At 45.8% G+C, this 22,456-nt stretch overlaps 1 protein-coding gene across 5 annotated transcripts in view; it reads right to left on the bottom strand.

Annotated features, from left to right (window-relative positions):
• Positions 1-22,456, bottom strand: part of LOC121573752 (kinase suppressor of Ras 1) — a 54,980-nt gene that overhangs the window by 11,790 nt on the left and 20,734 nt on the right. For all 5 annotated transcript variants that reach the window (XR_006002089.2, XM_041885971.2, XM_041885970.2 and 2 more), the window contains exons 2-4: positions 12,053-12,193; positions 1,574-1,721; positions 804-1,287 (exon numbers count right to left, since the gene is read on the bottom strand). Coding sequence is in view for 4 of the 5 variants with exons in the window: in XM_041885971.2 (XP_041741905.2) it covers positions 804-1,287; positions 1,574-1,721; positions 12,053-12,193 (773 nt within the window). In the remaining variant the exon portion in view is untranslated. The remainder of the gene's footprint in view (positions 1-803; positions 1,288-1,573; positions 1,722-12,052; positions 12,194-22,456) is intronic.

Below are 22,456 nucleotides of genomic sequence, written 5' to 3' on the forward strand. Positions count from 1 at the left end.
GCCATTCTCCTTCGACCTCACTCATCAACGAGCTATTACGCCCACAGGACTGCCACTGACTGGATTATTATTTATTTTTTCCGCACTGTCATGCATGAAAAGCCCAGGAGGGCGGCCGTTTCTGAGATACTGGATCCGGCGCACCTGGCATCGACGATCATACCACGCTCAAAGTCACTTAGGTCACTCGTTTTGCCCATTCTAACGTTCAATTGAACAGTAACTGAATGCCTTGATGCCTGTCTGCCTGCTTTATATAGCAAGCCACGGCCACGTTTTCGTGAACGGGGTGGTTTACCTAATAAACTGTATGTGTGTGTCTTGCCCTGCTTTGAGAATCAGGCCTTAGAAAAGCTTCCTGTTTTGACATTACTCATTATCTCTGGGAATCTGTGGGGATTAGCTCCGGCCATATACACATTAAGGCAGCAGCAGGCAGGATGTGGTTTGTGTGTGTGTGTGTGTGAGAGTACAAGTGTGTGTGATAAGCCCTGCCCTTACACGTCCAGTTGTAATGTCATAATAGGGTGGAGGCGTGTCCTATATTCAACCCTGTTCCAAGATTTTGAGCAGCGTGGAAAACTGCCCAGACACTGGTCATGATGACCTCACACATATGTTGCCAATCAAAATAACCTTTCAGAAATCTCTCATCAAGGGGCCCACTATAATTACTGTGAATTGGACTAGATAAGTTGAAATTCTGTGCCTCCAACCACACTGTATAACACTTTACTCTAGGTCATAAAGGACTGGAAGTCACACATACAAAGCCTAGGGCACGGGAACAGGAAGTGACCTACTTGTTGGTTGGCGGCTCCTCGATGCGGTTCCCCAGCTGGGACTCATGGCTCTTGCTGCGGGTCAGGGTGATGTTGGGCAGAAGGTGCAGCACCTTGCGGGAGGGGGGCGGCGGGGTGCAGGGGGGCTTCAGCCTGTGGCGTCTCTTGGAGGGCGGGGTGAGGGGCGGGGTGGAGGTGTGGCCATGGAGTAGCCCCTGTCGGGTGGTGGAGAGGGGGAAGGGGTCTGTGAGAGGGCTGTCAGCCCCGTGGGCCTCGGGACTGGGCATTGTAGACACGGAGAAGGACCGGGGATGGGCACAGGCAGTGCAGGGGGTGGAGGGAGTGGATGGGGTGGTGGGGGGCCGAGCTAGGGAAGAGGGGCTGTGGGGGCGCATCGGACCCCCCATCCCTCCCAACAGCTGTTCGGGAGGCAGCAGCAGAGAGCCACTGTCTCGCCGGGTGGGCTCAGAGAACCATGGCCCCCCATCCTCTCTTAACTCTCCATCTGTAGGGGAGACACAGAAAAGGGTTCCAGACCTGTTAGAGCCGGTTAGTCATACTAGCACCCTCAGTCTTCCACCCCTCAACCTAGTGTCTTCTGTCCTACAACAGAACCTTACCCTGGGTGGCGGCCTGTTGCTGCTGGCGGGGATAATAGAGCAGAACCAGCCTGGCGCTGAGACTAACAGTCAGTAAAACCCCACAGAGACCCCACACTGACAAGTCAGATCAGGCAGACTCTCCAAGGGACAGACAGACAGAAACAGCCAGCCAGCCAGACAGACACCCACCTGATTCAGTGGCGCTCTTCAGGCAGGAGAGGGCAGCGCTGAGCCTGGCACACTCCTCTAAACTGGAGCCCAGTCTCCTCATGGTCTCCCGCACGTGAGAACCTGGCATCTGCAGCAAGGCATCCAAGGACAGCTTCACCGGCACCGCCTAGCGAGAGGAGCAGAGAGAGACAAGGTCAGGAGGAGGTGAGTGATCAGTACCACCACACACTATCCAGTCGGACCTCTCCATACAGTACAACATGTGATAGAGCAACATACAGACGTATACATCTTACACTAGTATCCTAGTATCCAACTCTATAATAGACACAAAAGGTGACCATTGTTCATTCTCATCAACCAAAGGCAGGCAGCCAGACAGACATCTATCTCCAGATATATCCACAGGCCAGACCAGGAGCAGAGACCAGTGAGTACAGACTGACAAGGTGACTTTTATCAATATAGTCGGCTCACTGCATTTGTGATGCACATTGGGTTGCAAAGAAAAAGCCATATCTCAGACTGGCCAATAAAAAGAAAATATTAAGATGGGCAATCTGGGATATGGCTTTTTCTTTGCAACTCTGCCTAGAAGGTCAGCATTCCGGAGTCGCCTCTTCACTGTTGACGTTGAGACTGGTGTTTTGCGGGTACTATTTAATGAAGCTGCCAGTTGAGGACCTGTGAGGCGCCTGTTTCTCAAACTAGACACTAATGTATTTGTCCTCTTGCTCAGTTGTGCACCGGGGCCTCCCACTCCTCTTTCTATTCTGGTTAGAGCCAGTTTGCACTGTTCTGTGAAGGGAGTAGTACACAGCGTTGTACGAGATCTTCAGTTTCTTGGCAATTTCTCTCATGGAATAGCCTTCATTTCTCAGAACAAGAATAGACTGACGAGTTTCAGAAGAAAGTTATTTGTTTCTGGCCATTTTGAGCCTGTAATTGAGGGTTCCAGACTGACTGATTGGCCAAAGCCCCGTGGAGCCTTCCACCTAGAGGAGAACACAGAAACTCGGAACAATGAGGGTCTTTGAACAAACGCTCAAACATCTGGCTAGAAATAGACAGAGTGATTTGATTCCATTTGTAGGTGGTGGCACAGCAGCGTGACTGTGTTTGTCGCAAACAGTACACACCATCCCTTCCCAGTAGTTTCTCTGTGCATCACAACACAGTCTAATTGTGTGCACTCAAATCCACCTCACAAATGAGAAATTAATGCAAAATGGTGAGGTAATTTATTCCATGGTCAACTGAACATAACTACTGTGGCAATAGTTTTGGAATTGAAATTATTCGCAAGCCTGCGAGTTGTAGCCTGTATTGTTTTAGGACTTTCAGTCACCTTCTTGAAGTTTGCCATTATAAAAGTGTGTACCTGGAGATACAGTACGCTGTCTAACAACATGAGTTGTTACGCCCGCACTTCAGACATACCTTTGTCCCCTCATCCTATGGGTTGACTACCCTCTATATTACAGCCTATTTTACTAGCCACTCCTGACTCCCCGACCCACCCTATGTCTCAAAGGTGAGCTGTACCCAATAACTATGTCCTCAGGAAAACTGTAAGTATGTGCACAAACACAACCAACACAGTCAGGTGCAACCAGGAGACATGACAATGAGAAGAGATTAGCTTAAAAACAGCCGGGTCTAGTGCTTCAGGCTAGATCACCACTGGCACAAACCATCAGGAAACCTTCCTCTAAACAAACAAACAAACCCAATACTCTGCAGGCTGCCCAACACAGTCTTGGGATTAGACATGCTCGTCAAAACCCTAACGCATACAGCTGTGTAAAATGACAATGTCCAATGAGCAAAAAACAGCGGCACACAGCTGAAAATTGGACGCTTGAAGATGGCATGAACATCTTAATAGCAGGAAAACCATATTGTTTCTGTACCATTTTAGTTAAAAACATCCTGCCTCCAGAAAAAATTACAACCGGATGTTACATGTTTGGTTTTAAATATATACTTACTGAATGATTCGGCTATAGCTTTCTTTACATACCATATGGAAGATTTTCAACACACTGTAGATGAAGAGCTCTACTCATTCCAGTGAGAGGAATCCACTACTTCCACAACCCTCGTCACACACGACAAATAACCCCACTATCCATCCCTCCCTCCCTCCCTCCCTCTTAGCCAAGCCATTGGCTCGTCCTTCCCTGCACCTCCCTCCCACCCCCTCCCTCCCTCCTCCAGTGCAGGTCCAAGCACACAGCTCAGTCAGTCTGTGAGGTAGCCAGACACACAGAGAGAAGAGGTGATACTGAGGACCTGGCTGGGTGGGGGTAAGTATGTGGGTATGACTACAGGGGGCTACAGTCTGCCTACTCACCATAAAGTGCTGATGTCAGCCTGGCTAACCCAGGGTCTGTGACTCGCTGGCCAGGTCTAACCCTCATTCACAGAGTTCAACACAGGTGTGATCCCAGAGCCAGGAGGAGATGAACACCTTTTTCAGCCCCTGCTGGCCTGAAGCACATTGTGTGGATGGGAATGAACCCTGTAACCTTACAGAGCTAAAAACGATTGTCTCACCAACCTCAAGAAACTGAGATATTTCTGGAAATACTGTATCTAAGGCAAGAACATACTCATTTTCTATGTAACAAAACCCATTTTCAGTTTCTCTGATATGTTCGTTCCCGGTTACATTCAACGTGTAGAAGCAGGCTCACCCAGTTGAAATGCTTCCAGGAGCGCTGTCACAATTAGGCTTTTTGCACTCCTTGCAATTAAACCCATATGATACACACAGACCTGCAAGAGACTCCCAACTTGATATCCACAGATTGGCTTGTTATGTAACATTATGTAAGCCTTGCTTGTTAGGCTAGTGGCCAATCCTAAAAAAGGGCTTTTGTTTTTTAGATACTCCTACCTGGGGGGGGGCAGCATATAACAAAATATTGCAAGCTCTGATATTGCTCAAATTTGGAATACAAGTAGTCAAATGTCTGCCCAACATACACAAACAAACAGCATTAGGATATCTTAAAGCATTTTAGAAATATAGACCTGTAAACACAGATACAATAGTTGGAAATATCAACTGTTCATATTTATGACGAATGTAAACGTAACTTTTTGGTAGCTGTTCAATAGATAACTTTTCAAGTCAAATTTGCTCTCATTCAGTGCTCTATAGAGCCCCACAGTGGAGGTGTCATAATACCCATAAAACCTAGCGGTCTAACAGGGAAATTGTTCCAATTGTTTTTACACCATTCATTTTTCCCATGGGAAATTCTAGAAACACTTCAAATAAAGGGCTGTGTTTCGTGTAGGCTTACCCTGGCATTACGTTTTGATAACCATGTATCTCTCTCTCGCACAAGGTGACTTTTATCAATATATTCGGCTCACTGCATTTGTGATGCACATTGGGTTGCAAAGAAAAAGCCATATCTCAGACTGGCCAATCAAAATAAAAGATTAAGATGGGCAGTCTGAGATATGGCTTTTTCTTTACAACTCTGCCTAGAAGGTCAGCATTCCGGAGTCGCCTCTTCACTGTTGACGTTGAGACTGGTGTTTTGTGGGTACTATTTAATGAAGCTGCCAGTTGAGGACCTGTGAGGCGTCTGTTTCTCAAACTAGACACTCTAATGTATTTGTCCTCTTGCTCAGTTGTGCACCGGGGCCTCCCACTCCTCTTTCTATTCTGGTTAAAGCCAGTTTGCGCTGTTCTGTGAAGGGAGTAGTACACAGCGTTGTACGAGATCTTCAGTTTCTTGGCAATTTCTCGCATGGAATAGCCTTCATTTCTCAGAACAAGAATAGACTGACGAGTTTCAGAAGAAAGTTCTTTGCTTCTGGCCATTTTGAGCCTGTAATCGAACCCAGAATTGCTGATGCTCCAGATACTCAACTAGTCTCAAGAAGGCCAGTTTTATTGCTTCTTTAATCAGCACAACAGTTTTCAGCTGTGCTAACATAATTGCAAAATGGTTTTCTAATGATCAATTAGCCTTTTAAAATGATAAACTTGGATGAGAAAACACAACGTGCCATTGGAACACAGGACTGATGGTTGCTGATAAAATGGGCCTCTACGCCTATGTAGATATTCCATTACAAATCAGCCGTTTCCAGCTACAATAGCCATTTACAACATTAACAATGTCTACACTGTATTTCGGATCAATTTGATGTTATTTTAAATGGACAAAAAATTGCTTTTCTTTCGAAAACAAATACATTTCTAAGTGACCCCAAACTTTTGAACGGCAGTGTATGTGTAGAGCTGTGCTATGTCCCTCACAACCAACGCTTCTTAGTCATAGTCTATGACCTAGCTACACTAACTAACATCTAAGTAACCTGAGGTTACCCTCACCGGTTTGTCACTCTCCACATCTCCTGCTGGGCCTGCCCCAGTCCGTAATCAATGCCAACCACCCACGGCCAAATGATCTTTCTACCTGACTTCCAAAGGAACAGAAAGAAATATGTAGGACGTGACCTGCAGAACGTTTTGCCACATTCAACATAAAAACTCCACCCACAGGCCAATTAGGCATTGTAAAGACCTAAAGGCAAATCTGTCGGTGACAGCCCTTTCACAGACTTTCCTTCACAACCAGACAACCAACTGTTTTGTTAGACTTCAGTGCGGCTTTTCACATTATCGATCAGTCTGCTGCTGGAAAAACTTGTTATGGCTTTACACCCCCTGCTATAATGTGGATAAAGAGTTACTTGTCTAACAGAACACAGAGGGTTTTCTTTAATGGAAGCCTCTCAAACATAATCCCCAGGGCAGCTGTCTAGGCCCCTTGCTTTTTTCCATCTTTACTAACGACATGCTTTGAGTAAAGCCAGTGTGTCTATGTATGCGGATGACTCAACACTATACACGTCAGCTACTACAGCAACTGAAATAACTGCAACACTTAACAAAGAGTTGCAGTTAGTTTCAGAATGGGTGGCAAGGAATAAGTTAGTCCTGAATATTTCCAAAACTAAAAGCATTGTATTTGGGTCAAATCATTCACTAAACCCTAAAACTCAACTACATCTCGTAATGAATAATGTGGAAATTGAGCAAGTTGAGGACACTAAACTGCTTGGAGTAACCCTGGATTGTAGACTGTCATGGTCAAAGCATATTGATACAACAGCAGCTAAGATGGGGAGAAGAATGTCCATAATTAAGCGCTGCTCTGCCTTCTTAACAACACTATCAACAAGGCAGGTCCTACAGTCGTGGTCAAAAGTTTTGAGAATGACAAGTATTGGTCTTCACAAAGTTTGCTGCTTCAGTGTTTTTAGATATTTTTGTCAGATGTTACTTTGGTATACTGAAGTATAATTACAAGCATTCCATAAGTGTCAAAGGCTTTTATTGACAATTACATTAAGTTTATGCAAAGAGTCAATATTTGCAGTGTTGACCCTTCTTTTTCAAGACCTCTGCAATCCGCCCTGGCATGCTGTCAATTAAATTCTGGGCCACATCCTGACTGATGGCAGCCCATTCTTGCATAATCAATGCTTGGAGTTAGTCAGAATTTGTGGGGTTTTGTTTGTCCACCCGCCTCTTGAGGATTGACCACAAATTCTCAATGGGATTAAGGTCTGGGGAGTTTCCTGGCCATGGACCCAAAATTTCGATGTTGTGTTCCCCGAGCCACTTAGTTATCACTTTTGCCTTATGGCAAGGTGCTCTATCATGCTGGAAAAGGCATTGGTAATCACCAAACTGTTCTTGGATGGTTGGGAGAAGTTGCTCTCGGAGGATGTGTTGGTACCATTCTTTATTCATGGCTGTGTTCTTAGGCAAAATTGTGAGTGAGCCCACTCCCTTGGCTGAGAAGCAACCCCACACATGAAAGGTCTCAGGATGCTTTACACAGGCATGACACCTTGTCTTCTCCGGACAAGCTTTTTTCCGGATGCCCCAAACAATCGGAAAGGGGATTCATCAGAGAAAATGACTTTACCCCAGTCCTCAGCAGTCCAATCCCTGTACCTTTTGCAGAATATATGTCTGTCCCTGATGTTTTTCCTGGAGAGAAGTACATTCCACTACTGGAGTATACCCAGCATCATTCAGGCTGGGATAACATTCCAGTAAGTCAATGGGTCTCTTTGGTATGCAAGCTGCATCTGCTGACTGCCTATAGCGAACTGTAGAAATGGAAACTGATCACCGCACAGCCCCAATACCCCGCCAGGCATACACAAAGGATACATTTTACATTTTACATTTTAGCCATTTAGCAGACGCTCTTATCCAGAGCGACTTACAGTTAGTGAATGCATACATTATTAATTTTTTTCATACTTCCCCGTGGGAATCGAACCCACAACCCTGGCATTGAAAACGCCATGCTCTACCAACTGAGCTACATCCCTGCCGGCCATTCCCTCCCCTACCCTGGACAACGCTGGGCCAATTGTGCGCCGCCCCATGGGTCTCCCAGTCGCGGCCGGCTACGACAGAGCCTGGATTCGAACCAGGATCTCTAGTGGCACAGCTAGCACTGCGATGCAGTGCCTTAGACCACTGTGCCACTGGTCATTCGCTGCAGCTTGCCCAGAATGACCAGTTAGCTGTGCAAGCTGGTCAGTCTCCAGAACTACAACCACCACTGGCTACTTTGTCTCCTCACCCTGTTAAGGACAAACTCATGTCCTAGTCACCTCAAAGACTTTGAATCAACCTTCCACACTTAGTTTTAGTGGGGAAAAGAGGGCTGTACATATACACTACAAGAGTAGCTGATTGTTGTATTACGGTTGTTTTCCTGTAAATTAATGCTGGTTATGGTTATGCTACTGTGTCCTTGTGTCATGAAAGGCTTGTTATTATATTTTGTGGATTTGCCCATTGTTGATATGCTGTAAATGTGTGAATGAGATTAAAACATGAACACACATTGGAAAACTAGTTGGCTTCGGCTATTCAAACACAAAAGAGGCATGGCAGTGCCACTCATTGTCCTAGATACAGTGGGGAAAAAAGTATTTAGTCAGCCACCAATTGTGCAAGTTCTCCCACTTAAAAAGATGAGAGAGGCCTGTAATTTTCATCATAGGTACACGTCAACTATGACAGACAAAATGAGGAAAAAAAAATCCAGAAAATCACATTGTAGGATTTTTTATGAATTTATTTGCAAATTATGGTGGAAAATAAGTATTTGGTCAATAACAAAAGTTTCTCAATACTTTGTTATATACCCTTTGTTGGCAATGACACAGGTCAAACATTTTCTGTAAGTCTTCACAAAGTTTTCACACACTGTTGCTGGTATTTTGGCCCATTCCTCCATGCAGATCTCCTCTAGAGCAGTGATGTTTTGGGGCTGTCGCTGGGCAACACAGACTTTCAACTCCCTCCAAAGATTTTCTATGGGGTTGAGATCTGGAGACTGGCTAAGCCACTCCAGGACCTTGAAATGCTTCTTACGAAGCCACTCCTTCGTTGCCCGGCGGTGTGTTTGGGATCATTGTCATGCTGAAAGACCCAGCCACGTTTCATCTTCAATGCCCTTGCTGATGGAAGGAGGTTTTCACTCAAAATCTCACGATACATGGCCCCATTCATTCTTTCCTTTACACGGATCAGTCGTCCTGGTCCCTTTGCAGAAAAACAGCCCCAAAGCATGATGTTTCCACCCCCATGCTTCACAGTAGGTATGGTGTTCTTTGGATGCAACTCAGCATTCTTTGTCCTCCAAACACGACGAGTTGAGTTTTTACCAAAAAGTTCTATTTTGGTTTCATCTGACCATATGACATTCTCCCAATCCTCTTCTGGATCATCCAAATGCACTCTAGCAAACTTCAGATGGGCCTGGACATGTACTGGCTTAAGCAGGGGGACACGTCTGGCACTGCAGGATTTGAGTCCCTGGCGGCGTAGTGTGTTACTGATGGTAGGCTTTGTTACTTTGGTCCCAGCTCTCTGCAGGTCATTCACTAGGTCCCCCGTGTGGTTCTGGGATTTTTGCTCACCGTTCTTGTGATCATTTTGACCCCACGGGGTGAGATCTTGCGTGGAGCCCCAGATCGAGGGAGATTATCAGTGGTCTTGTATGTCTTCCATTTCCTAATAATTGCTCCCACAGTTGATTTCTTCAAACCAAGCTGCTTACCTATTGCAGATTCAGTCTTCCCAGCCTGGTGCAGGTCTACAATTTTGTTTCTGGTGTCCTTTGACAGCTCTTTGGTCTTGGCCATAGTGGAGTTTGGAGTGTGACTGTTTGAGGTTGTGGACAGGTGTCTTTTATACTGATAACAAGTTCAAACAGGTGCCATTAATACAGTTAACGAGTATAGGACAGAGGAGCCTCTTAAAGAAGAAGTTACAGGTCTGTGAGAGCCAGAAATCTTGCTTGTTTGTAGGTGACCAAATACTTATTTTCCACCATAATTTGCAAATAAATTCATTAAAGATCCTACAATGTGATTTACTGGATTTTTTTTTCTCATTTTGTCTGTCATAGTTGACGTGTACCTATGATGAAAATTACAGGCCTCTCTCATCTTTTTAAGTGGGAGAACTTGCACAATTGGTGGCTGACTAAATACTTTTTTCCCCCACTGTATATCAAAAGCCTTATGAAACCATTTTAAAGACAGAATAAAACAATCGAAATGAACAAGTGCTACTTATATACAGGTTAATGTGTTTGAGTGTAATCATGTTGGCCATATTGAATTCAGAATTAAATTGATTCACACCAACAGTCTTTATAGGCATGAGTGTTCTACACAATTCTGAAAAAAATGCCTCTTATTTACAAAATTCATATTTTACAGGTGATTTTACCTCCATCAAATGTTATTATGGCAGCCATATTTGAATTTGGATTTCAGGCTAAATATAAAGACAATCTGTGATTGCCCCTTTGACTTCATTCCAAGACTAGGGGCTAAAGATACAAAATCCTTTAAGGAACCTTGGACCCCCCAAAAAAGTCATTTCGATGTCTGAGCCAACTTGTTTTCCCTAGAGACTATTACAATTGCCATCAAAACACATGTTACTGTATGTATTTCTGTCAGGCAGGACCATACAGCACTGAATGAGAGCAAATTTGACTAGGAAAGTTGTCTATTGAACAGCTGCAAAAAATGTAGTTTTGTATTCCAAACTTCACACACACTTTTGCAGTAAAATATTTTTATACAACCATCCATTTCATATATGGGAGACCTTAGAGATATGGAAAAACATGGTTGTGTTTCGTTATACCTCGGGTAGGGGTATCTCAAAATGTTGGGGGCCTTCCACTAGTCTGTTGGCTGAGTACACCCCCAACCATGTGAGCATGCAGGCAGGCAGGCAGCACTGGAGGATTCAAGGCCAGTTGTGCCGTCACAGTTCACACTGTCACTGAAGTGGGTCACAGCACCTAGGATGCAGCAGCATTGCTGGACTGACTGGCTGACTGACTGATGGGAGTTGTACTGTAGCAGTCCTATTAGTGATCAATCTGTTGCCATGCTAGAGTTATTTCAAATTGTTAGACGGGAGAGGATAAAGCGCTCTATGCACAAAAGTCTGCTGGCATCCCTGGTACTTTGTAGGCTGTCTTTATATCCTATCCTGCTTGCTGTCTGTTCACAGGGCACAGACAGATCACTCACTGGCCTATGAGTAAAAATAGAGCAATGATGGGGGGCGGGAATGAGAGCACGAGAGCGATGGATTAGGGGTGGTGCCGTATCTGGGGTCCATCCAGAGTGTGTGGAATGTGACGGGAGCCTCTCAGCCAAAACAACACTAGTAAGTAGATAACAGAGCACCACTCTCCCCTGACCTGCCCTCTCCAGGCCTGGCCATAGCTCGGCTACAGCCTAGCCTAGCTAGTAGCTAGTATCCAGCCTGGCTGGCTGGGACAGCACATGCCTGAGGGACCTTATGAGAGCTGAGGACATGCAGACACAGTAATTCCTGGCTGGAGCAGCAGCCAACAGTGGTCTAGCCTCTCTGTATGGGCCCCTGCAGTGGATTTCAGACTGTTGTATAGGACTGTAAAATGGTGAGTCATTCACACAGTAGCAGCCTGTTCTCTGAAATATAAGCTTTGTTAAACATTCTTGGTTTGTGGCTTCGAAACGGAGACAAAAAATGCATCATCTGCCATTTTAAATTGCTCTTGGTTCCAACAGTATAATTTCTTAGGACACTAAATTGCATGATTTAAGATCCATGAGGCTGCAAACCCATAAGAGTTGGATGGCTATACTCTACATTTGCTATCCTTACAAACGAAGAGTCAAATGAAGAGTCAAATGTAGGCATGTAATTCCCCATACAGCATTCAACCAGCACATTTTATGGCAAGATACTGCTAGAACTGATCAGACCTCCTAAACATAAGTGCTCTATGACAAGAAAGGAAATGGTTTATCAGTCTGGGACATTACAAAAAGAAGACCAGTACACATACTTACATTTACACCAACATGCAGAGAGACAGTGGCGCGCGCGCACACACAAACACTTCTAGGACCTACCTCAATGAGCTCAGGTCTCAGGTTGACGGTGCGCAGCCAGTCCCCCAGCCGTGGGTAGCTGTCCAAGGCCTGAGGCCTCTCTGTCTTCGGCACTTTCTGCTTACACTGCAGCTGCTTACAGATGTACTTCATCAGCTTCACCTGCAGGGGGCAACAGAGAGAAGCACCAACAGAGAAGGGAGGGGCAGGTTAATGTGAGGAGAGGAGTTAGAGCAGCCGTTCTGGCCTGCAGGATATCTACTACTCTTCATTGTGTTGTCAAGTGTGTAGTTTAGTGTGATAGGGAAATATAGTTGAATTGAAACAGCCATGAGCCCACTGGTGCAGCGGTCTAAGGCACTGTATCTCAGCGCTAGAGGTGTCACTACAGACCCTGGTTCGATTCCAGGCTGTATCACAATCCAAATCAAATCCGGACGTGATTGGGAGTCCCGTAGGGCGGCGCACAATTGGCCCAGCGTCGTCCGGGTTTGGCCGGGGTAGGCTGTCATTGTAAATAAGAATTTGTTCTTAACTGACTTGCCTAGTTGAATAAAGGTTACTTTTTTTTTTTAATGGACAGTGGAAGCATAACTACAGCAATTATGGTATGCATAATGTGTATACACAATTGTTATTTGCGGAAATAGTACACAGAAAACATTAAGTACCAGGGATACATTAATTGAAATGTTAATCATCATTAGTTATGTTCTGATTATATGATGCTGAATTCTTCTCTGTGCGTTATACTTCCATAAAACAATTCCTTGCATATACAAATCATTGAATAACTGATTAACTAAACAGAAGACCTACAATAGAGTGTACATATTAACTGGTAAATGAAAGCCAGAATAAGACAGCCACTGACAATGTCAAGTCATGTTTATAGTATGGGTTCTATGCTGGAGATTTAGCAGATGCAAAGCCCCTTGTCAAATATTGGACAAGGACAAAAAAAAGGAATCCTATAAAACAAACATGGCTGCCCCAGAGACGACGAGGGAGAGTGCTGTTCTGTCTTTTATGTGTGGACTGTCTTAGAACACTGGGGAGATGAAGCAGCACCAGACACACACGCATGCATGTATGCACACACACACACACACACACACACACCATCCTTCTTGAGCTTTCTCCCATAATGTGAGGAGGCGCCAATCTGACACAAATTACTCCAATCACGCAGACACACATTTATTCATTCTACAACATGGCATTTCTCCTCCATCCATGTTCCCACACAGGCAGTCAGAAAAGCAGGGCTGTCAAATAGATATAAATAGCTGTTATTATATGGAAGGGAACAGCGAGCTGGCCTTCTGCACCGCTGGCATGGCAACCAAGTGTCATTTGAACATTGCAGCGGCTGAAGGCAGGGGTATAGTGACATCACAGTTATGAAAGACGCAAAGTTCACAGTGAGGCTAGCAGACCGGCTCTCAGCCATCACATAAAAAATACCCCCCCCAATGGGCTTTTGTTTTTCTAGGCACTAACCCAGGTATCACATTGTTCTTTCATCTGTCAGGACCGTAGGATCCATGTTTTATATAGAAATATGTAATAGGCTGTTCACATAATAAACAAAACAGGGAGGACGCTTACATTGCAGAATGTGTGAAAGCACTCCACCATGATTCTCTACAAACAAACAGAGCGTTGGCTACCACATTAATTTTCCAGCTCTGCAGAGAGGAAGCTGCAGTGAGGCAGGCTGGACACCGAGAGACAGGCAGCTAGGGGTGAGGATCTGCCCCTCACAACCCCCTCCAACTTGCCTCTCTCTCTGTCGTTCTACGTCTCTTGTCCCCTTCTCTTTCTCTCTCCTTCTCTCTGAGAACAGGTCAAAAATCTCATCAAATCATCAAATCAAATTTATTGGTCACATATACATGGTTAGCAGATGTTATTGCGAGTGTAGCGAAATGCTTGTGTTTCTAGTTCCGACAGTGCAGTGCAATATCTAGCAAGTAATATCTAACAATTCCACAAAAAAAAAAACTAATACACACAAATCTAAGTAAAGGAATGGAATAAGAATGATGAGCAATGTCATTATCAAAGTGGCATAGGTTATGATGCAATAGATAGTATAGAATACAGTATGTACATATGAGATGGGTAATGCAAGATATGTAAACATTATTAAAGTGGCATTATTAAAGTGACTAGTGTTCCCTTTATTAAAGTGGCCAGTGATTTTCAAGTCTGTGCTAGTGATGGCTGTTTAACAGTCTGATGGCCTTGAACTAGAAGCTGTTTTTCAGTCTCTCGGTCCCAGCTTTGATGCACCTGTACTGTCCTCGCCTTCTGGATGATAGCGGGGTGAACAGGCTGTGGCTCGGGTGGTAGTTGTCCTTGATCTTTTTGTCCTTCCTGTGACATCGGGTGCTGTAGGTGTCCTGGAGGGCAGGTAGTTTGCCCCCGGTGATGCGTTGTGCAGACCGCACCACCCTCTGGAGAGCCCTGCGGTTGTGGGCGGTGCAGTTGCCATACCAGGCGTTGATACAGCCCGACTGGATGCTCTCAATTGTGCATCTGTAAAAGTTTGTGAGGGTTTTAGGTGACAGGACGCAGCTAGGAATGCCGTCTGGGCCGGCAGCCTTGCGAGGGTTAACACGTTTAAATGTCTTACTCACGTCAGCCACGGAGAAAGAGAGCCCACAGTCCTTGGTAGCTGGCCACGTCAGCGGCACTGTGTTATCCTCAAAGCGGGCAAAGAACTTGTTTAGCTTGTCTGGCAGCATGACGTCGGTGTCCGCGACGTGGCTGGTTTTCCTATTGTAGTCCGTGATTGTCTGTAAACCCTGCCACATACGTCTTGTGTCTGAGCCGTTGAATTGCGACTCCACTTTGTCTCGATATTGACGTTTTGCCTGTTTGATTGCCTTGCGGAGGGAACAAGGTTGTGGCAGCACCATGTTGTGGTGGCTGGTGATGACGCAGGGAGCAGGGCAGTCTGAGGGGAGAGGAGAGAGGATGAGGCCTGACATCAGGGAGGAGGGCTCGCCCGCTGAGACAGCCCTTTCACCAGTGCCCAGGGCAGCAACTTGCTGACGCACAGCACGCCCTGTTACCATGTGGCTGCTGGCCATAAAGCCAGTCATCCTTTTCACTCACACACACACACACACACACCCCCCAACCCTGCCGCCACGCCCCCCCCCAGCCCTCCGTCGCCTGTGTCTGCTAATAATCGCTTTAATGAGTGAAGCCTCAGTCACTGGCATGCCAAGCCAACCTCACCATTCACCACACCCCCCCCTCCACACCAAGTGACATGCCCCCTACCCCCATTACTCTGTTCCCCCTCACCTGATATCTGATGTACTGATAAACATCGCAACATCACAAGCCCTGCTGTGTACCATCCAAACAGCACACCTGACACCGCTGCCCTGGTGGTGATTGTGCAAATGAACACTGGGATATCAAGAGTCTTTGTATGGGACATGACAGTGGAAAAAGAAAACAGATGAGGGACGTGATAAGTTAGTCTGAACATACAGTGGTCTGTGATAAAAATTAAAAAAACACCTCAGAACTTGACCAGAGGATGTCTGAATTCTAAACTAGAGCATTACAACGACTTTAATATAGCAACATTATAAGGACACAGCAGGCTTCACCCCCTACCCCGGCCTTCCCAGACCACTACCAGATACAGCGGTCCTATGAGTAAATCTCACAGCACTGTGGTATTAGTTTGCACTGGCCTTCTCAACTGAGCGCAGCGCTGGGCTCCAGCAGAGTGTCTCCTTATCTCTCTTTCCATCCGAGTGTCCATTACAGCAGGCTGCCTTGAGCTGCAGGCAGCACCACGCCGCATGGCTCTGAAATGACCAGCGCACCACCAGGTATCACTCCACTCTACCCACCAGTCATCTCTCAAGAGCCGGAGCAACAATGAGCAAAGCATGCCTTTTCTCAGCTCTTTCACTCACACACACACACACACACACACACTTGTAGTACACACCGCACAGAAACATGCTCAGCCACACTTTTCGGCGAGAGAAAATGTGGCCTTGGGATGTAAGAGGCAGCTTGGCTCGGCGGCAGTGGTTAACAAAGGCCTCTCCACTGCAGGCGAGAGGAGACAGTAGGAGAGAGAGAGAGCGAGAGAATAGAGGAAGAGAGAGAAAAGCAGAGTGGGCATCTGGATGAGGACCTGAGGAGGGGTCAGGTCAGGTGCGGGGGTGGGTGAGGACAGGGCACATATTAACACCTCACCCTGGGCCAAGGGGCTCTCCATAGACCACTCCAGCTCATCTCCAGCTCCTTGGCTGCCATTTGCCAAGTGCTAAATTGTACTGAGTGCATAGATTGCCCTCCTCAATAAGTTCAATTTCCATTCTTCCCTTGGTCACGTGACTGGAAGAAAGAAACACGGTCTATTTGGTAATTGAATTAACTGAAAAAGTGTGCTAAGGAGGGTTGACTTGAAGAAAACTTGATATGAACTGTTTAAAGAACTGATTGAGTCTCTACTTGACACCAACAAACGCCCCATAATATCTGGCCCTCTGCCCTCCCTAAATCGTGGCATTGAACGTTTCAGCAGACTTTTAGCCCTCCATAACTGGCTACGAGACTTTTGCAGCTCTGTGGGTGTAACATGTATTGACAATTTTGATAACTTCTGGAAACAAAGCTCGTATTATACGGAGGATGGGATCCACCCAAATCATTTGGGTTCCTGGATCCTTTCATTGCATTATAAGGCTGAGTTGAGACAATGACATATCAATGACCCAAATCCAGCTCATTTAATCCCTACCATTGTGTCGCAAATGTACATTATCCTAGGGGCGTTGGAAGACACAATGTAAACAACCTAATTTATGTCTCTCTTCCTGCCCGGAATGCCTCTGCTGATCCTACACCTATTATACGCAGTAATCATATGCCTATGAACCAGAGTAATACTGTTAGCACTGAGGTGGTGTACCCTAGTAGGAAGTCCACTGTGTGCAGCTCACCCTGCACTAATAAAAATAACCTGAGTATGTCTACCTCTGCTAAGCTTCCTAGTAAAGCAAGAAAAATAATCAAGCATCCCAGAAAAGTGTTAAAAATAGCCCACGTTAACATATGTAGCTTTAGAAACAAGGTTAATGAAATCAATAATTTGCTAGTAACAGATGACATTCATATTCTGACAATCTCTGAAATTTAGATAATACCTTTGATGATACAGTGGTAGCAATACAAGGTTATAACATTTATAGAAAAGACAGAAATGCCAACGGAGGCGGTGTTGCAGTCTATATTCAGAACCACATTCCTGTAAAGCTTAGAGAGGAGCTCATGTTATATACTGTTGAAGTAATATGGCTACAGGTTCACCTGCCTCACCTAAAGCCCATTCTGGTGGGAAGCTGATATAGACCACCAAGTGCTAACAGTCAGTATCTGGATAACGTGTGAAATGCTTGATAATGTATGTGACATCAATAGAGAGGTATACTTTCTGGGTGATTTAAATATTGACTGGATTTCATCAAGCTGCCCATTCAAGAGAAAGCTTCAAACTGTAACTAGTGCCTGCAACCTGGTTCAGGTTATCAATCAACCTACCAGGGTAGTTACAAACAGTACAGGAATGAAATCATCAACATGTATTGATCATATCTTTACTAGATATCCAAGATGGCGTAGCAGTGCGGTCGTGTATTCTGTTGTGTCCTCGTGTAAATAGCCAGTTTTTTTGTTTTTTGTCTTTTTTCCATAAATATTTCTCTCTCACGTTCCATCCTTTAACTAAATATACTTTCCTGCAACCCACCTCACCCAATGTGGAATGGATTCTATTATTTCTTTATTTTTATCAAGAACCTACGGCTGAAACTAGCCAGCTAGCCAGCTAACTAGCGACTTGCTATTAGCCACCGTTAGCAGTCCTCACCACTGTCCGTGGCCTGCACTACCTCCCAGCCAGCTCTAGCCTGGACAATTATCGGCCAGTCTGCACATATCGGATTTTCTGCCGGAATCACTGAATCACTGGACCTTAACACCGGACCATCGCAACTAGCTATCTGCAACCGAATGGCTGTTGTTGGCTAATCACCACTGTCCCGACGTACCAGTTAGCCTTGAGCTAGCCTCGAGCCAGGCCCATCTCCCGGCTATCTACCCCTCTGTCAACCGGACGGGACCTCCTAGTGTCGACACGGAGCCCCGCCGATCCATCACGACTGGTCTGCCGACGTAATCGTCTGATGTGGTTTCAACAGGCTTCCCATTGCGACAACCACGAAGATCCATCTGCTAGTCCCGGGCCCGCTAGCACACGCAATCAACAGCCGTGCCTCCTGCTCGCCTGTGCTGTAGCAGCCTACGAACTGCTCCCGGACTTACCTATTGCTGTTCACTGGACCTTACGATCACTCAGCTACACAGCTAATGCCTGCTGGACTGTTCCTTTACAGGGTACCCCATCCTGTTTATCTGTTTAGCATCAGCCCAAACTTTCATCACCATTACCAGTTGTTGTCTTAGCCCTCTTGAATAACACCTGTGATTGTGTTATGCCTCTCTCCCATGTCAATATGCCTAGCCTATTGCTGTTTGGGTTAGTTCTTATTATACAATTTCACTGTAGAGCCCCCAGTCCCGCTCAACCAGCCTCAGAGAGCTCCTTTGTCCCACCCCCCATACACGCGGAGACCGGCTCAATTGGTACCTCCAGTGATGCTATCTCTTTCATAGTTACCCAATGCTTAGGTGTACCTCCACTGTATATCCACTTCATATCCTTCCATATCCTTGTCTGTACATAATGCCCTGAATCTATTCTACAACGCCCGGAAATCTGCCCCTTTTAATCTCTGTACCCAACGCACTAGAAGACCAGTTTTTAAAGCCTTTAGCCGTATCCTTATTCTATTCCTCCTCTGTTCCTCTGGTGATGTAGAGGTTAACCCAGGCCCTGTAGCCCCCAGTATCACTCCTACCCCCCAGGCGCTATCATTTGTTGACTTCTGTACCGTAAAAGCCTCCTCCCCAAGTTTGAGTTATTCACTGCGTTAGCACACTCTGCCAACCCTGATGTTCTAGCAGTGTCTGAATCTTGGCTTAGGAAGGCCACCAAAAATTCAGAAATGTCCATCCCGAACTACAACATTTTCCGTCTATATAGAACTGCCAAAGGGGGCGGAGTTGCAATCTACTGTAGAGATAGCCTGCAGAGCTCTATCATACTATCCAGGTCTGTGCCCAAACAGTTTGAGCTTCTACTTCTAAAAATCCACCTTTCCAGAAATAAGTCTCTCACTGTTGCCGCTCGCTACAGACCCCCCTCAGCCCCCAGTTGTGCCCTGGACACCATACTCCCGAGTGGCGCAGTGGTCTAAGGCACTGCATCGCAGTGCTAGCTGTGCCACTAGAGATCCTGGTTCGAATCCAGGCTCTGTCGTAGCCGGCTGCGACCGGGAGACCCATGGGGCAGCGCACAATTGGCCCAGCGTCGTCCAGGGTAGGGGAGGGAATGGCCAGCAGGGATGTAGCTCAGTTGGTAGAGCATGGCGTTTGCAACGCCAGGGTTGTGGGTTCGATTCCCACGGGGGGCCACAATGAAAAAATGTAATAAAAATAATAATGTATGCACTCACTAACTGTAAGTCGCTCTGGATAAGAGCGTCTGCTAAATGACGTAAATGTAAAAATATGTGAATTGCTTGCCCCCCCATCTATCCTCAGAGTTCGTACTGCTTGGTGACCTAAACTGGGATATGCTTAACACCCCGGCCATCCTACAATCTAAACTAGATGCCCTCAATCTCACACAAATTATCAAGGAACCTACCAGGTACAACCCTAAATCCGTAAACATGGGCACCCTCATAGATATCATCCTGACTAACGTCCGCCCCCTCACACTGTCAAACACTCCCTAAAACACTTCAGCGAGCAGGGCTTTCTAATTGACCTGGCCCGGGTATCCTGGATGGATATTGACCTCATTCCGTCAGTAGAGGATGCCTGGATGTTCTTCAAAAGTGCTTTCCTCGCCATCTTAAATAAGCATGCCCCATTAAAAAATTCAGAACTAAGAACAGTGAGGGAAAAAAGTATTTGATCCCCTGCTGATTTTGTACATTTGCCCACTGAGAAATGATCCATTTATAATTTTAATTGTATGTTTATTTGAACAGTGAGAGACAGAATAACAACAAAAAAATCAAGAAAAAAATGTCAAAAATGTTATAAATTGATTTGCATTTTAATGAGGGAAATAAGTATTTGACCCCCTCTCAATCAGAAAGATTTCTGGCTCCCAGGTGTCTTTTATACAGGTAACGAGCTGAGATTAGGAGCACACTCTTAAAGGGAGTGCTCCTAATCTCAGTTTGTTACCTGTATAAAAGACACCTGTCCACAGAAGCAATCAATCAATCAGATTCCAAACTCTCCACCATGGCCAAGACCAAAGAGCTCTCCAAGGATGCCAGGGACACGATTGTAGACCTACACAAGGCTGGAAAGGCCTACAAGACCATCGCCAAGCAGCTTAGTGAGAAGGTGACAACAGTTGGTGTGATTATTCGCAAATGGAAGAAACACAAAAGACTGTCAATCTCCCTCGGCCTGTGGCTCCATGCAAGATCTCACCTTGTGGAGTTGCAATGATCATGAGAACGGTGAGGAATCAGCCCAGAACTACACGGGAGGATCTTGTCAATGATCTCAAGGCAACTAGGACCATAGTCACCAAGAAAACAATTGGTAACACACTACGCCGTGATGGACTGAAATCCTGCAGCGCCCGCAAGGTCCCCCTGCTCAAGAAAGCACATATACAGGGCCGTCTGAAGTTTGCCAATGAACATCTGAATGATTCAGAGGAGAACTGGGTGAAAGTGGTGGTCAGATGAGACCAAAATCGAGCTCTTTGGCATCAACTCAACTCGCCGTGTTTGGAGGAGGAGGAATGCTGCCTATGACCCCAAGAACACCATCCCCGCCGTCAAACATGAAGGTGGAAACATTATGCTTTGGGGGTGTTTTTCTGCTAAGCGGACAGGACAACTTCACCGCATCAAAGGGACGATGGACGGGGCCATGTACCGTCAAATATTGGGTGAGAACCTCCTTCCCTCAGCCAGGGCATTGAAAATGGGTCGTGGATGGGTAGTCCAGCATGACAATGACCCAAAACACACGGCCAAGGCAACAAAGGAGTGGCTCAAGAAGAAGCACATTAAGGTCCTGGAGTGGCCTAGCCAGTCTTCAGACCTTAATAACATAGAACATCTGTGGAGGGAGCTGAAGGTTTGAGCTGCCAAACGTCAGCCTCGAAACCTTAATGACTTGGAGAAGATCGGCAAAGAGGAGTGGGACAAAATCCCTCCTGAGATGTGTGCAAACCTGATGGCCAACTACAAGAAACGTCTGACCTCTGATTGCCAACAAGGGTTTTGTCACCAAGTACTAAGTCATGTTTTGCAGAGGGGTCAAATACTTATTTTCCTCATTAAAATGCAAATCAATCTAACATTTTTGACATGCGTTTTTCTGGATTTTTTTGTTGTTATTCTGTCTCTCACTGTTCAAATAAACTTACCATTAAAATTATAGACTGATCATTTCTTTGTCAGTGGGCAAACGTACAAAATCAGCAGGGGATCAAATACTTTTTTCCCCTCACTGTAGCCCCTGGTTCACCCCAGACTTTACTGCCCTTGACCAGCACAAAAACATCCTGTGGCGTACTACATTAGCATCGAACAGCCCCCGCGATATGCAACTTTTCAGGGAAGTCAGGAACCAATATACACAATCAGTTAGGAAAGCAAAGGCTAGCTTTTTCAAACAGAAATTTGCATCCTGTAGCACTAACTCCAAAATGTTTTGGGACACTGTAAAGTCCATGGAGAATAAGAGCACCTCTTCCCAGCTACCCACTGCACTGAGGCAAGGAAACACTGTCACCACCGATAAATCTACGATAATCGAGAATTTCAATAAGCATTTTGCTACGGCTGGCCATGCTTTCCACCTGGCTACCCCTACCCCGGCCACCAGCTCTGCACCCTCCCCTGCAACTTGCCCATGGCCCTCCCGCTTCTCCTTCACCCAAATTACGATAGCTGATGTCCTGAAGGAGCTGCAAAATCTGGACCCCTACAAATCAGCTAGGCTAGACAATCTGGACCCTTTCTTTCTAAAATTAGCCGCCAAAATTGTCGCAACCCCTATTACTAGCCTGTTCAACCTCTCTTTCGTCTCGTCTGAGATCCCCAGAGATTGGAAAGCTGCCACGGTCATCCCCCTCTTCAAAGGGGGTGACACTCTAGATCCAAACTGTTACAGTGTTACAGACCTACAGTGGGGAGAACAAGTATTTGATACACTGCCGATTTTGCAGGTTTTCCTACTTACAAAGCATGTAGAGGTCTGTAATTTTTTTATCAT

Source organism: Coregonus clupeaformis, chromosome 9 (assembly GCF_020615455.1).
Source record: "Coregonus clupeaformis isolate EN_2021a chromosome 9, ASM2061545v1, whole genome shotgun sequence".
Taxonomy (NCBI): domain Eukaryota; kingdom Metazoa; phylum Chordata; class Actinopteri; order Salmoniformes; family Salmonidae; genus Coregonus; species Coregonus clupeaformis.